This window comes from Squalius cephalus (genome assembly GCF_949319135.1).
Source record: "Squalius cephalus genome assembly, chromosome: 12".
In the NCBI taxonomy this organism is placed as follows: Eukaryota; Metazoa; Chordata; class Actinopteri; order Cypriniformes; family Leuciscidae; genus Squalius; species Squalius cephalus.
The window spans coordinates 22,908,635-22,924,051 of record NC_137133.1 but is presented as its reverse complement, the minus strand read 5'-3'; the positions used below and the strand labels follow the sequence as shown (position 1 = coordinate 22,924,051).

At 33.7% G+C, this 15,417-nt stretch overlaps 1 protein-coding gene across 2 annotated transcripts; it reads right to left on the bottom strand.

The window, feature by feature from the left end:
- Nucleotides 1-888: 888 nt before the first annotated feature.
- On the bottom strand, nucleotides 889-15,415 carry LOC307168990 (uncharacterized protein). Of its 2 annotated transcripts, XM_079889312.1 has the most exons (14): nucleotides 13,183-15,415; nucleotides 12,147-12,309; nucleotides 11,980-12,061; nucleotides 11,709-11,819; nucleotides 10,609-10,668; nucleotides 10,051-10,516; nucleotides 9,747-9,907; nucleotides 5,535-5,763; nucleotides 5,347-5,411; nucleotides 5,044-5,193; nucleotides 3,088-4,960; nucleotides 2,811-2,975; nucleotides 2,503-2,637; nucleotides 889-927 (listed from the first exon to the last, which is right to left on the bottom strand). In XM_079889312.1, the coding sequence occupies exons 1-14, from the start codon at nucleotides 13,283-13,285 to the stop codon at nucleotides 911-913; spliced, it is 3,780 nt and encodes a 1,259-aa protein (XP_079745438.1). In that variant the 5' UTR covers nucleotides 13,286-15,415; the 3' UTR covers nucleotides 889-910. The 2 variants fall into 2 exon arrangements, with proteins under 2 accessions (XP_079745438.1, XP_079745439.1); XM_079889313.1 differs by lacking the exons at nucleotides 889-927; nucleotides 13,183-15,415 and having other exon boundaries at nucleotides 2,285-2,637; nucleotides 10,627-10,668; nucleotides 12,147-12,901.
- Nucleotides 15,416-15,417: the final 2 nt, after the last annotated feature.

Below are 15,417 nucleotides of genomic sequence, written 5' to 3'. Positions count from 1 at the left end.
ATTTGCACCGGAGGAAGAGACAAACGCTTAGAAACGCCCATATAGCTAGCATGATGCCTTCTATTTCTAGATGACAAAGACAAAGTTTACCAGTACTACGACACTATAACAAAGGTTAGCGGTACTTATCTGAACTAACGTCATGATCACTGCCACTAGATATAAAGAAAACGTTGCTTTTTCACTCTATTGTGCTATTCATAAAAAAAAAAGATAAAAAAAAGTGTCGTTATTGTGCACTGCTGCTCGTAGACTAGCTCCAGTGCTCATTGCTGCATTGTTAAATGATAGCAACTCGCCAGGACACTTCACCAACTCTCCACTCATTCTGTATAGTTCTAAAACAGGCTGAGGCTATTTTTGAGACATTTGAAAAATGATATACATATCTTGAGTGATTTATGTACCCATTAATCGACAGTGGTGGTTAACCTGCAACATGGGCTTTAAGTAAACACAGCTGAAAGTGAAAGCTGGTGAAAAAGATCGTGTAACATCCATTATTTGGACTTGGTTCGGATTTAAGCCGCCCGACGAGCAGCAGCAAACTATATAGACAGAGTGTCTGGGGTAACAGTTCGGTAAATTAACACACGACTAATCCGTTCTACCACCTCAAATTCAAAATGAAACATATCACTGAATACCAGCGCGCGCATATTATTCCCAATATATCTTAGTGGTGTAGCACATAATCTCTGTCTGCGCCTGATTTTAAGAAGCATTGTTGTGTTTCTTTTTAACTGAAAAGACATCAGTTAGACAATATTCTAATTTTAAATTTGGGGTTTCATAAGCTCCAGGCCATAATAAACATTAGACCTACTGAAGTCTCTGCAGCTAGTGTACTTAAATTTTATTTATCTGCAAAATTATGTTGTATACTTACAGTTTTGCACAATATATGCTCTCAAAACAACATGCACCCTAAAAAAAACAAAAAAAACATTTAGCAGTTGTTTAGCAGGGTCTGTGTAACCTTTTCTGAAATGTTTTTTTTTTAATAATATATATCGTTATCACAAGAGGCTGCAATGTATATCACAATATGGATTTTAGGCCATATCGCCCATCCCAAATTGATAGCCTATAGTAGTTGATAATAACATAGGCCTACCTAATGTTGCCTACGGACGGTAACAGTACAGTAGTAACCTTTTACAGTCTATGAGTAGAACAGCTTTCTCAAGCAGTTTATGATGCATTTTGGAAACAGAAGATGACCCCCTGGTATAATGCGCCACATGGCTTGAGAAACCCGTTCTCAAAGACTTACTTTTATAGTCCAGTTTTGTGTAGCACACATATTCTGAATGTCTTCGGCATAATTTAAATGAACCATTTTAATCTAGATTAATCTAGATTAATTTCAATATTAATCTAGATTAAAACAATTAATATATGCCCACCTCTACCGGAGGTCAAAACTCAAAGTTTTATGTTGATTTTCACATTTCAAATGTTCAGTTGGTTCAGTTTGAGTTTTGACTTACAGAATATGTAATGACGTAGTAATATTATTCACAATAACACTCATAAACCAGTTCTTGCAATTAGAATAAATAGTGAAAAAATGCATACCTACAGCATGTTGAATGAAATCAAGTTAAAGTTTATTTAAGGTCCACACACTCCTAAACTGAAGGTTTCTTACTTGCTCTTGCTGCACTCCTGACAACGGAAATGGTTTTTCACATAATAAACCATTCAGTTTATCACATAGAAAATCTCATAAGCTCACTAAAAGAGCCCCCCCTGCGGTAGTGCAGACTTTCCACCCTCAGTGATGAGTGCCTAAATGTATACCACAACATCAACGATATATTGCTTCTGAAACAAGTTGCTTTGCTTTATATAAAATAAATAATTAAATAAATAAAAGGGTAACACCAAATAAATTATATTAAAAGTTACAAATACCATGAAATATATTAACGAAAAGCACGTGTAAAATAGTGATTTTTTAAAACAACTTAAAAAAAGACAGAAAATGATCGATCACTCAAATAGTTTGGACATAGTCAATCATTTCAATGTTATGACACACTGACGCTCCATTTACATGAACTACCAATGTTATGACACACTGACGCTCCATTTACATGAACTACCAATGTTATGACACACTGACGCTCCATTTACATGAACTACCAATGTTATGACACACTGACGCTCCATTTACATGAACTACCAATGTTATGACACATTGATACTCCATACGCAAGCTCCCAGTATTGTGACATAAAACATTGATACTCTATACGCAAGCTCCCAGTATGTGACATAAAACACCGATACTCCATACGCAAGCTCCCAGTATTGTGACATAAAACATCGATACTCCATACGCAAGCTCCCAGTATTGTGACATAAAACATCAATACTCCATATGCAAGGTCCCAGTATTGCTATAGGTTCAATACTGTAGACACAAATTTCTCTTGATAGTGATTATTCGGTTGTGCACAAAGTATTTTACTGCTTTCCATTCTCTTTCATTACCAATTAAAATCTTGTTTTCATTTAAGAATCTTTCACAATCCACTTTTCCAGGGACTTTCATTTCCTTTAGGAAATTCTTGAAATGATGTTCAATAATTTTACTCTCCTTCTCTGACCAGGTCTTTCTGGACTTTCCTGTTAAAATAAATTAAGAAATTAAGTAAGTAAATCAAATTAATTGAATTAAAGAATAACCAAAATTTGAATAATGTAGATTTTACAAGCTGAAGAGCACAGACAATTCTTAAAATACATGTCAAGATGTTTCATGTAGATACAATTTTTTTATGCAAAGTGGAATAACAAACCCTTTTTATTTAAAGGCAGTGGTGAAATCCTAAAGAATGGAACTGCCTCTCTTGAGGCTGCGGTCGTTATTGAGGTGGCAGCCCTTTTTTCCGAATGATCATCCTCTGTCATCCTTTTTTCAGATTCAGCATCCTCTGTGTCTGAGTTGCTGGAGCCCCCTTCAACTGTAACAAAATGAGCATTCACATTCTTTAAAACTAAAAGTAGATTTTTACAAAGTGTGGACACTATGAATTGTTTAAACAAAAGACATATACACATAAGTAATTTACTTACAGTTGATGTTTGGCGTTATGTCCTCCAGAGATTTTCCTTTAAATTTGCCTATTCCACTTTGCAGGGCAAACAGAATTCTGCTCACTTTTGCAACTTGTAAGGTTTCTTCAGGCAGTCTGTAAAACTCCCTATGGACTTCAATGTTGTGACCCATGAAAGTTGCTAGTTGGTCTAGTTCATGCGTTTGCAGGTTAAGTAGCTGAGAAACTGTGGCTACATGTTTTCTCAACTTTGTAGATGTAATGTTTTCTGGGTTTTTAGCCCCACAGCTTTCTGCAAATCGCTTTAAGCAGTCACAACCACGGATGCTCTCCTGTGATCCATAAAAAGGACGAGCAAATATGTAGGGATTGCTAGGGGAAATCCCAACATCTTCTCTAGTTTTAATTAGAAGTTCCACAGATTCTGTTATATTTGTGGGAAATAGTACTGGTACTTTGCGGCCTCGTTTCCCCCGTACCTCTACTCTGGTGAGATTCTTACAGAGTTTCTTCTCAAAAGGTGAAAGGCTCTCCATAATTTCATCCTGAATCATCTGTTTGTTTCTCTGCAGGTATGTTTTGACTTCCATCCTTGAAACCTCACCTTCTCGACGCCGATTGAATAATATTAGCTGTGCTAGAGTCACCTGAGAGAGATCACTCCATGACCTTTGTGATGTGTGTTCAATGTGTGCTTTTTTGTTGACCTCCTCAAGACACTTTAGATGATCATGGAGCTTCTTTATGTCTTCTGCTAAAGGCAGCATTTGGGGACTGTTCCACTTTTTCTGGTACAAAGTTTTCAGTGCATTAGATGAAACATGAATTGTCCATTCTAGTTCAATTAATTTACTGAATTGCTCTGCTCTTCCCTTCAATGCATCATCCTCTTGACGTAAAGCCTCTCCCTGCAAAATATATGACACTTTCACAAGGGAATGACGCAGTTTCAGTGCTGTTGAAGGGACTGAGAATCGGTTGGTTGAGGAATCAAATCCAGTCATCTTTTTTACTCCCTCAAGTACTGTGTTGAACTTTCCTGGGTTGATCAAGTCCTTCAAAGCAACAATGTCTTTATCAATAGTTCTTGTCACTATAAGAAGTCTGGCAAGTTCTCTCATCTTATTTCTAATGTCTGCCCGGTGCCGTGAAACTTCTCCGTTTTTGAGGAACATTCTCTCACCCAGTGACAGAATCAACGGGTCAGATTTCACCACTTGAGTAACGGTATCATATGTCATATCTTCAATAATATTTTTAAGTCCACTAGAAACGTCAGAGTCCATTGGCAACAACAGAGAACAACTTGCCTGAACTTTTCGTTTCACTGGCATATTTTCTTTGTCTTGTAATTTGCAACGTTTGTGATGTCTCCAGAGATCTGTTTTGACATACATAGCAAAGCAAAACTTGCAAGGCAGATAGTCTATTGCTGTTGACTCACGAGTTGCTTGTCTTTTTGGTATGATCTGTCCTTTCCCAGAGGATAGGACTGAACTGTTATGGTGGTAGTTTCCCATGTTCCTTACTTTGGTTAATAGAAGAGTACGCATGTTTGAGCCTCTGTTGTGTGCAAGTGCCTTTGCAACTTCAACTTTTTCAGAATGTTTCTGCTGTAGATGTCTTGCAATTTTTGGATAAGGCTTCTCACAGTAAAGACAGTAATTCTTCTTGTCATAGATGCGTTGATGTACACTGTTTGAGGACATTTTCACTTTTATTTGATTTTGTTGAGAGCTACAGCCGTGGGCACTTTCATCTATTTCTATCCAACTCTTCATAAGTGGTTTTCCTTGGATGCGTTCTGCAACATGTCCTTTAGCTTTTTTTGTGTCGTCTTCTTCTTCTTCTGAGATTTCCAGGGAAAAGGAAACCTGTTGTTCAGTGTTGTTCTGAAATAAAGAACCACACAACTGAAATGTATTTGTAAATAATAACAATGTTATATATTATAAAGTATAAAACCCTTAATTACCATTTCAGACTCATATAAGTCCTCCTCAGTGTGAGAAGATGAATCCATCTCATCACTGCAAACACTTTCTGGCTTATCACTGTCGGTACTCTCTAGGATGTCCATCTCATCTGACGTTTGGGGACAGAAATCTGCTGTATGGGTTCTGTCCTGTAAAACAATAACAGTGTGTGAAATCCATGTCCATGTTTGTTTTCTATCTAGAGCCTGCTGATTCTAAAACACATACTGTGTTTTAGAATCACTGTTGTCTTTTTGGTCTTAAACTTTTTTTTTTTTTTTATGAAAATGAAAAGTACTTACTTCATTTTCATTCACATTGCTGTAGTTGTTTGTGATTCCAGTGTAATCCGACTGGTGTATGAAACCTGTAAATGCACAACAATTGTTAAGGATATCCAATAATTTAAGGATTTTTTTTCTACATTCTTGTAAAATCTACAAAGTTTTATTAATGAGGTGAAGAGAAAAGTGTAAGTCTTGGAACGTACATGTGAAAGACTGAAGGCATTCCTCAATGGTGGGACGTTCTTCGATTGAATTAGACAGCATTCTGCTAATAATATATTTTTGTCTTGTCCATCTTTCTTCACATTGAAGAGTGAAGTTACCCATTCTGACATTTTGAGATAGCCCAACTGGATCCTTGGAGTAGGGTGTAGTTGTCTGATAGGGGTGTTGCCCATCCGTCAGGATATAATGAACCAAGCATCCTGCTACCTACAAAATAAAATAATATTTACAAAAATTTCAGAAATGGTCACAACTAAACTGCAGAATGAATGAAGATGATTAAAATGATGACAAAATGCTGCTGTGCTCAAATGAAAGCTGCTCGAATATTAGCATTCAGAACAATTGAACATAGAACAAATGTATGCATTTTTGACAGAACTGATTACAAATCATATTGATCACATACTAAAATAGTATTGTAACTGCATACATGTAACCTGTTAATCCATTTGAACCCAAACCTAAGAATTGTCATCCCCAAATTAAATAGGGGATGTTCATGAAGTTCATTGTTCATGACATTTTTGGAATAGAAGCATAGTTGTAGTCTAATTTTAACCCTTTCATGCATGAATTATGATAACCTTAGTCAGTATTTTTTTTCCCTATGTGTTTTTATTCCTCTTAGGGCATGAAAAACAAGATTTTTTACAAATTTTTCAAAGAGATCTTCAGGTGTCCACTTGAGTGGACAGCATGCGGTTATGGTTAAAAACGAAGATATACTGTATTAAATATAAGACAATAATCAAACAGATAAAGTATGTGAATTTAACAAACTAATCAAAACAATTATATCAAATCATGTGAAACTGAAAATATAAAATATATACAACAAATATAAATTAAAAATATTGGAAAGGCTTCGTACAACTTCATACAAGTTGCACTTCGCGTATCTTTGATATCAGAACATGAGGACGTGATTCCATCAGAATTTTCTACAGACTGTCAAGGCACAACTGTGGAACCCACTCAGATGTTCCCTCCAGTGCACCAGAGTATGGAGATTTACCCTTATTAGCTGATAATTCTGATTATGTTCAAGATGGACATGCACATTTCTATCATAGCCCTCCTCTGAGAAAACCTAGCATTACATTTTTTCAATCTCATCTGAAATGATCAGTGTTGGATGTAATGCATTACAAGTAACATGCATAACACATTCAGATTACTTTTTGATGTTACAAGTAAAGTAATGTGTTACAAGTAACATGCATTACCTAATCAGATTACTTTTTGATCTAACAAGTAATTAACTACAAGTAATGTGCATTGCCTAATCAGATTACTTTTTGATGTAACGAATATATAAACGCATTACAAGTAACATGAATTACGTATTCAGATTACTTTTTGATGTTATGAGTAAAGAAACGCATTACAAGTAACATGCATTACAAATTCAGATTACTTTTTTCGATGTCAATGAAAATTACATTCTAATAATACAAATACATTTATTTACAGTAAAAAATTCACTGCAGATCAAGTTTTTAAGTTTTAACATTCCCATTATAATTATGAATTGTAGCTGAAATATAGCAGTTGATGCATGACGTCCACTACAGTGGACATGTGATTAATCAGAGTTTTCTCTCAATCTAAAATCAAAACTTGGAAAATTTTACTGTGATATGACTCATTAGATATTGCTTGAGTCTCCTAGGATAGAAGGAATGGGTGGATATTCCGGAGCAACTTGGCATGTCTGACTGACCCTTGGCCATCTTGGTTTGGAGGGGAGAAAAATCGAAACACAACGGCTTGCCCTTGGTTGCAATTTATAGGATGATGCACCAGGGTCCAATGAGGCTGATGTGCAACTTTGCCATAAAAACCCATGCAAATTCAAGAAAATGCTTTATTAATAGCTGTCCACTGTAGTGACCACTATACGTGAAAGGGTTAAAGAAGACACTTCGCAATTTGTTGTCATAAAATCATAATTACAATCATTAAGAAACATAATATATAGGCTTAAGTGTATTGTAAAGTTTTTAGAAAATATTTTTCTCATTGATATTTTATGACAAAACAGAAATTGGTTCTTGTTAAAGTACAGAAACCCAATGAAGCCACAGACCTGACCATGTTTAACTTAAAATCTGCAGATGATAACTCTAACGGCCAGATTAATTTACAGATTGCTCCAGCACAAACCCTTTCACATCTACTGCAGTCAGATTCACCCGTGTTCACTCTGAAGGAATCACTCACATGGCTGGTGCACTTGTAATGACACATGAAGGATGTTAAGAGGCTAAAAGCAGGTTTAGTACTTGCCCCATTGAAGTCAACAGGGTGCAAATTGTAAAAAGAGGATAACGGTGTAGGCAACACCGATTTTTGTCGTTCAAATTTACAAAAAAATGTGCTCAATGTTAAAATTCTCAGCATCAAACCAAGACAATTTATTAGATCAAAACCATGTTATCAAAACTTATAAGGCCTTTCAAGTATTTAAAATACATTCTCTTTGTGATCTGATGAGGCTTAGAGGATAGGATAGTTTACATACTGTAATAAAGGCTAAAAGCTATAATAGTTAATGGCTATAATAGTTAATGCACTTCACAAAATTGATAGCAAAAAAAAATATATATTTTCTTTCTCATGGTATTTTTATCAATATGGTACACAATTATCCTATTGAATCGTTAGGGTCAAAAGTACTCACAAAGTAGTCCAATTACATTACCTAAAATTATTTAGATTACAGGATTGTAAATTATTTGTAAATAATATTGTAAATTATTGTAATAAATTTAATAAATTGTATTTAGATTGTAATCTAGATTAATCTAGATTTCATCACTGACTGCAATTTGTGTCATGTAATTTGGAATGAGTAACTGTGTACAATACAATACTTAAGTTATAACCAGCACTGTGATTGGAAAATCATGGAACATCATAATTGTATTTGTTTTAGTAAACGTTCTTGACTTTCTGCACAAGGTCATAATTATTTTGTTAATGAATGGATGCTCTATACCAGTTTTTAATGCTCTATACCAGTGGTTTTCAAACTTTTGAAATGACCATTTATTTATTTTTTGTTTACTTTCTATCACCTTATTTGTGGAGTAAAATGAAACTAACTCAGCTGCATATTTTTGCAGTATTTTATTTTATTGATTTATTGAATATTTTTTTTTAAATCAAAATATATTTAGCATATTTCCTTAGGCCTATATAATATTATTTTATATTATTATTTTAATTTAATTTTATTTCATTTTTATGTAAGTCCATTTTCATTAAATCATCAAGACAACCCATTTTTTAAATATTGGACGCGACCAAGGGTTTGAAACCCGCTGCTCTTTATTGGTTACATTGATTAATTTAGGATAAAAATATAAATAAATAAATAAATAAAACTCCACTCTGAAATGTGAATTAATAATGAGAATCCATCAATATTTTTCCAAATGTGTTCACTTTTGAACTAAAAACCCAGAGGAATGCTGGAAAAGTCTCAGTTAAGTAAGTTCCCTGGTTCCCTGAGTAGGGAACGGAGACGTTATTCGTCGTCACGTCGTAACTCGTAGTGACTATGAAAGGGAACACTTTATTTTGATGGTCCCTTTTGAACATTCTACTAACTATAAATAAATGTGCAGCTACATGTCAACCAACTGTAATTACAGTATTAGTAGACTATATCTGCTTAATATCTGCTAAAATTTGACTGTGATAAACCCCAATAGACATTATACTGACTAAATATATAATACATGTCAACTTATTTTTACTCTAACCTACATTTTAGTCTCTAGTCTACTTATACTCCTGTAGTACTCTAATGAGAATTAGTTCACATGTAGTTGTAACATTACTTATAATCAACAGAATGTGTTAAAGAGACCATCAAAATAAATTGAGACCAAACATTGTGTAGTCAAATGCTTTCATGATGACCATATAGCAGATTTTTTCCTTTGACACAAATTAAGAAATTAAATTACAGTCACCATGAGATATTTATAATAAAACAGAGGTAAAACATTTTTAGGATTGAGTCTTAAACCTTTTAAATAATGTATAATTTGCCTTTTATTATTATTTTTACATTAAATCTTAAAGTAACTTTGATATAGTGTAATTAAAAAACACTTCTGTGTGCCGGCGTCCTCCCACAAATTAACAAGTTTTAACATGATATTTTCAACCCTTACCTGGATATCTGATTCTTTCTTGTACTTGTATTGCATGCCTCCAACATCTTCATAACTCGACCAAGAAAAAGATCCAGCCATTTGAGAGAGCAGTGTGGTTTGTGCCAGATCAAGTTTTCTGCTTGCTCCAAAGTCTGCGATGTACAGTTTATTGCTTATATCTGTAGAAAAGTAAAAATGCTCACAAAAAATGTAACACTTAAAATGATATCCACATTATCATATGCTCATGCATTTTAAATGAAAATTTCTGCTGATATTACAGGATAATTATAGCTATGGCTAATCCACAGACTGCTCTTACCAAACAAAATATTTTCAGGCTTCAGGTCTCTGTGCAAAATTCCATATGAATGCAGTTCCTGAAGTCCTTGCAGTAACTCCTGGCAGATCTCTAGTCTTCGATTCTCTATCAGGCTTTTTCTTTCAGGAAAATCCTTGTTTTCAATCAGCTCCATCAGACTATATTCACAAAGAGGTGACACAAAATAGGCAAAGTAAGTGTCTTCCAACACTGAAATGTGTTGCAGAAGGTGCTCTGCTTGTAAATTTTTTGAACTCAGGAAATGAGCCATTTCCAATTCAGTTTTGGAAACATGTTTGGCAACTCGTTTCACTGCAACTTTGCAGTTGTTGAAGACTCCTGGGAAAATCTCAGCAGCATTGCATCCATTTGCAATCTTCATTTCTGTGTTGATAACAAGGTCATCCATTTTCATCAAACCAGGCTTTAAATCAAAGTTTTCAAATGAATTCTTCCATCGTGATTCCTGTAAAATGCAAAAAAGCAAAAGCATATTGAAATGTAAGAAATGTTTTACAGTGTATATAGTTATTAGTAAACTCAGCTGAAGGAACAGACCTCTCTATATATATTTACCATATTTTCCTTGATCTCTCTGAATGTGGAAATACTGGTTTTCTGAAACAAATTACATTAAAAGCAATCATTAATGTAGTTAACATGAACATATAATGAGCACCACTTTTACAATATTTCTTAATAGTATGTAATGTTAATTTCAACATTTAGTAATGCATTATTAAAATCAAAAGTTGTATTTATTAACATTAGTTATTGCGTTGTAAATGTACATGAACAAGCAATGAACAGCTGGAGTTTAATTAACTTACATTAACAAAGATGAATAAGTATTGTACCAAATGTGTTGCTTTTAGATCATGTGAATTAAGACATTAACTAATGTTAACAAATGAAACCTCATTGTGTAAGTGTTACCTAAATAATTAGCTTTTTTAAAGGTAAAAATTGTACAGCAGTATTGTTGAGGATAAGAGAATCTTGTAACACTTTACAATAAGGTTTCATTAGCTAGCATTAGTTAACAAACCAATAATGAACTGCGCTTATACAGCATTTATTAAACTTTGTTAATGTTATTTTCAACATTTAGTAATGCATTATTAAAATCAATTAGGTAATACGTTGTAAATGTACATGAACAATCAATGAACAGCCGGAGTATCATTAACTAACACTAACAAAGATGAATAAATATTTTACCAAATGTATGGCTTTTAGTTCATGCAAATTAATACATTAACTAATGTTAACAAATGAAACCTTATTGTGTTACCATATAAAAACTATATAAGTGTTACCTCAATAATTTGCTTTTTTAAAGTAAAAATTGTACACTTAAACAGCATTTATTAAACTTTGGTTATTGTTAATTTAAAAATGTACTGATACATCATTAAAATCATAAGTTGTATTTGTTAAAATTAATAACACACTGTGAAGTAACATGCACAAACATTGAAACAGCTGGATTTTAACTAATATTAACAAAGATTAACCAATACTGTAACAAATGTATTGGTCATTTAGTACTAATGTTAACCAATTAACCTTATTGTAAAGTGTTAGCAAGTTTTCCTCACCACTTGATAAAATAATGAAAATAAGACACCAACAAATAGAAATAGAAGTTTAAATACCTGTCTCCATGGGCAGTTAGGATCTCCGTAGTCGTATAAAATTTCTTCTCCTGCATTGATTTTTGTTAACGCAAATGCACACAGATGTGGTCTTTTCTTTTCATCCATTATCTATTGGTTACAAAAGCACACAAACACACAAATGAAAACAACAAAAACATCATTTGAAAAGTCGCCTAGTTTTTAATAATGTCAAATAATGCTACAAGATGAGGCTGTATAAAAGGTGTAATTGAAACAAAGAATAAGAATACATTAAAGACAGACTTACTATTTTAATTTTGCTGTTTGGCTTGATGTGGTCATCATTTATGAATCGTCCTAGTCTTTCTGTATCTTGACTGCCATCAACACTGTGTGGTGAAATATTTTAAAAACACTTTTGAATTGTCATAATGGTATTATATTTCATTGGAACATTCATTAATTTAATCTTACCAGTAAGATTGTTCCTGAAAGGAGTAGAAATACAAAAATGCTGCATTTTCAGCTGAGTAGTCTTTGAACAGGTTCTCTCCTTCAGATCCAGTGATGTGTCTTCCAACATACTCCAACAGGAATTCACCTGGCTCAATGTGTTTTGTGGCAATTACTCCAAAACCTAATAAATAGTATAAATACAAGTAAATTAATAGTATGATAAAAGATTCATGAAGTTATTCAGGTTGTCTAAATTATTTTCAATGGTATTGTTACTTCGAAAACAACTGTATCTACATCTTTATAAAAGTGTAAAAAAAATAATAATAATAAAAAAAAAAAAATCAGATTTTCTGTCTGAAAAAATCAGACACTAAATATTCATCATTTCCATTATTACACAGGCCCCTCACATTCTAACTGGCAGTTACTTACAAATAATATCAAGAGCACTCACACATTTACATAATAGTGTTTAATTTAGAGACATCAGCAGCTTATAACATAAATACTGGCAGGAAAACAGATGTAAATCCACCTTTAACTGGTCAAAGCAATCATGTTTTTTCCCCTCTTGCGTGTTTTGTTTTAACAGCCTGCTTTCTCTAGGTTCATATTTTAAACCCAACCCTTTGACATTAAAGGAATAGTTCACTTAAAAATGAAAATTCTGTCATATATACTCACTCTCATGTTGTTTCAAACCTGTATGAATTTCTTTCTTCTGCTGAACAGAAAGGAAGATATTTAGAAGAATGTCAGTAACCAGACAGTTTCTGATCCCATTGACTTCCATAGTAGGAAAAAAATTATACTATGGAAGTCAATGAGACCAGAAACTGTCTGGTTACTGACATTCTTCTAAATATCTTCCTTTCTGTTCAGCAGAAGAAAGAAATTCATACAGGTTTGAAACAACATGAGAGTGAGTATATGATGACAGAATTTTCATTTTTAAGTGAACTATTCCTTTAATTAGTGACCACACTTAGCTTTTATTTAAGTTTTGCAAAGTCATACAGTATTGATGGGAGAATTGTATGTAGTAACTTACCTTTCTCTTCACTCATGAATTGTTTCTCAAATGTGTCTTTATCTTTGCCAGAAGCAATGAAGTACAAAGCTTCTTTTTCAGGAAAAACTCTTCTGGGTCTCATTTTCCTGTGAAATATTTAAAATTATTTTATGTAGGATTACTTCATATGCAAAATAAATAAATAAATAAATAATACCTCTTTAGAATTTCATAGAAAATAAATGATTGAAAAGATGACACCGTGGGTAACAATTTAAAATGTAGTAAAAAAATAAAATAAAAAAAAAAAAATTACCAACAATCTGATTATCAATAATATTACCGGTAATATACATGCATATTTACATTGTAAGAGGATATCAATATTTTATAAAATTAGCATTTACAAATTATCATAAAATATATAATGTTCAACTTACCTCTTAATTTGGAAAGAAAAAACTGAGATGAGAAATGTCTCAGTGCGCTTTTTATGAGGTTCTTGGAGGTAGATACAGTCTTTAAACTATAACAGAAAGATAACTCTCCAATGTAGGAAACAATCGCGTATAGGAGCTGTCTTCCAAATGGCAAAACTGAAGTGTGAGTTAGGAACATAGAATAGATGATACACATGCTGCTATCTGAGCAGTGATTGGGCCGACGCCCACAGATTAGCCACAATTACCCATCATTACTATTGGTTCTGTTATGCAAATTTATCTGTGAATGAAATCAAACAGCCAGTTCAAAATAAGTGTATAGTCCATTGTTTTTAAATTCAGTTCAAATTGTAAACATCAGTTGGATCAGGAAAAATTCCTTTTCCTCAATTACTATTACATACATTATAATTACTCACTTTTTTTCTGTACGTATAGAGCACAGAGCACAAACCTATACCAGTGGCAGATAGAAATGATAAAGTTAATAAAGAAAAAAAGTAATTTCACACAATGTAAATAAATATAAAAATATTCTCATTTAATGTAAATCAAATGGTTATATAGGACGTAGCATTTACCATGGGCATTCATATTTATGTTGGTTTAACTTAACTTGTATAGCACATCTGAAAAGAAAGCTCATACCACTTACTTAAGAGTACCTTGTGTTGAATCACAAAAAAAAAACAACACTGCGTATTAGCTGCGTATTAGAATTGATCTCAGTCCACATTAAAACGACTGCAAACGCGGATCACGTGACCATTCACCAACACTGGGCATGTGCGTGCCGGTGTAAACCTAGAGACTTTCAAGCATAGACTGTAAAAAATGTTTTCAAACATCAAAATATCATTTATTAATATGTATTTGTGTCAAAATGACATATAAACATCTTTTCCTATTCCATTTTGCCAGAAAACGCTTCCAACACGCTTGCGTGTCGCAAGAAAAATAGGTGTCGGTTATATTTCTAGCATGCACGCGTTTACCGCGCCTGAGACGCGCCAGTTTCTTACTGTAAGAAACTGTTCCAGCGGGTGAAGTTTACTGGTACTGAATATTACCTGTGTATACTCCATGACTGGTGACACCCAATCATAGAGCCGAGCGTGAGCCTCTGCGTCATCGTTTCTAAAGTCCTCCGTTTTGACCCGTCCACTCTAAAACGCCCTCCGGAGATTCAAAACGAAAAACGGGTCGGCAGCGTTTCTAAACTTCTCCGTTTTGGGTCTCCGTTTTTGCCGTTTTAGTGTGGACGGGAGGTGCAAACGTAGCAAAAAGTCTTCGTTTTTAAACGAAAATGCAGTAGTGTGGACGGGGCCTAAGGTAAAACTTTCACAGTCTGGCCTATGTGTCTATGACATGCTGTCCTTTGAAGCTCTTCTCCATAGAAATGCAAATTGCCTGCGGGGGTATTTGGGGGGTAGGGTAGCAGTCCACCCAAGGACTGGAAAACAGCAGTGAGGAACCATCTGATCAGAGCAATTGGGATATGTTTCAATCAGCTCTGTAATTTATATACAGTCAAGTCACACCACAATTATTTATACCACTTTATACATTATAATTCTTTAAAATGTTCTAAGACAGCCCCCATTTTACCAGGTGGGGAATAAATGAGACACATATTTTAAAGGTATACAAGCTCAAATATAAAAACTGTAATACAATTGATAATAATTGATAATACATAATTTAAATATGTTTTCAGTTAAAACAGCTCAAACATGCGTCTGAGAAAGCGTTGTCTGTGAAACTGGGGGCATAGTTTTAGAGACACCAACCTCAAATTTGAATCTTAAAATATGCCATTGTTTTGTCTCAA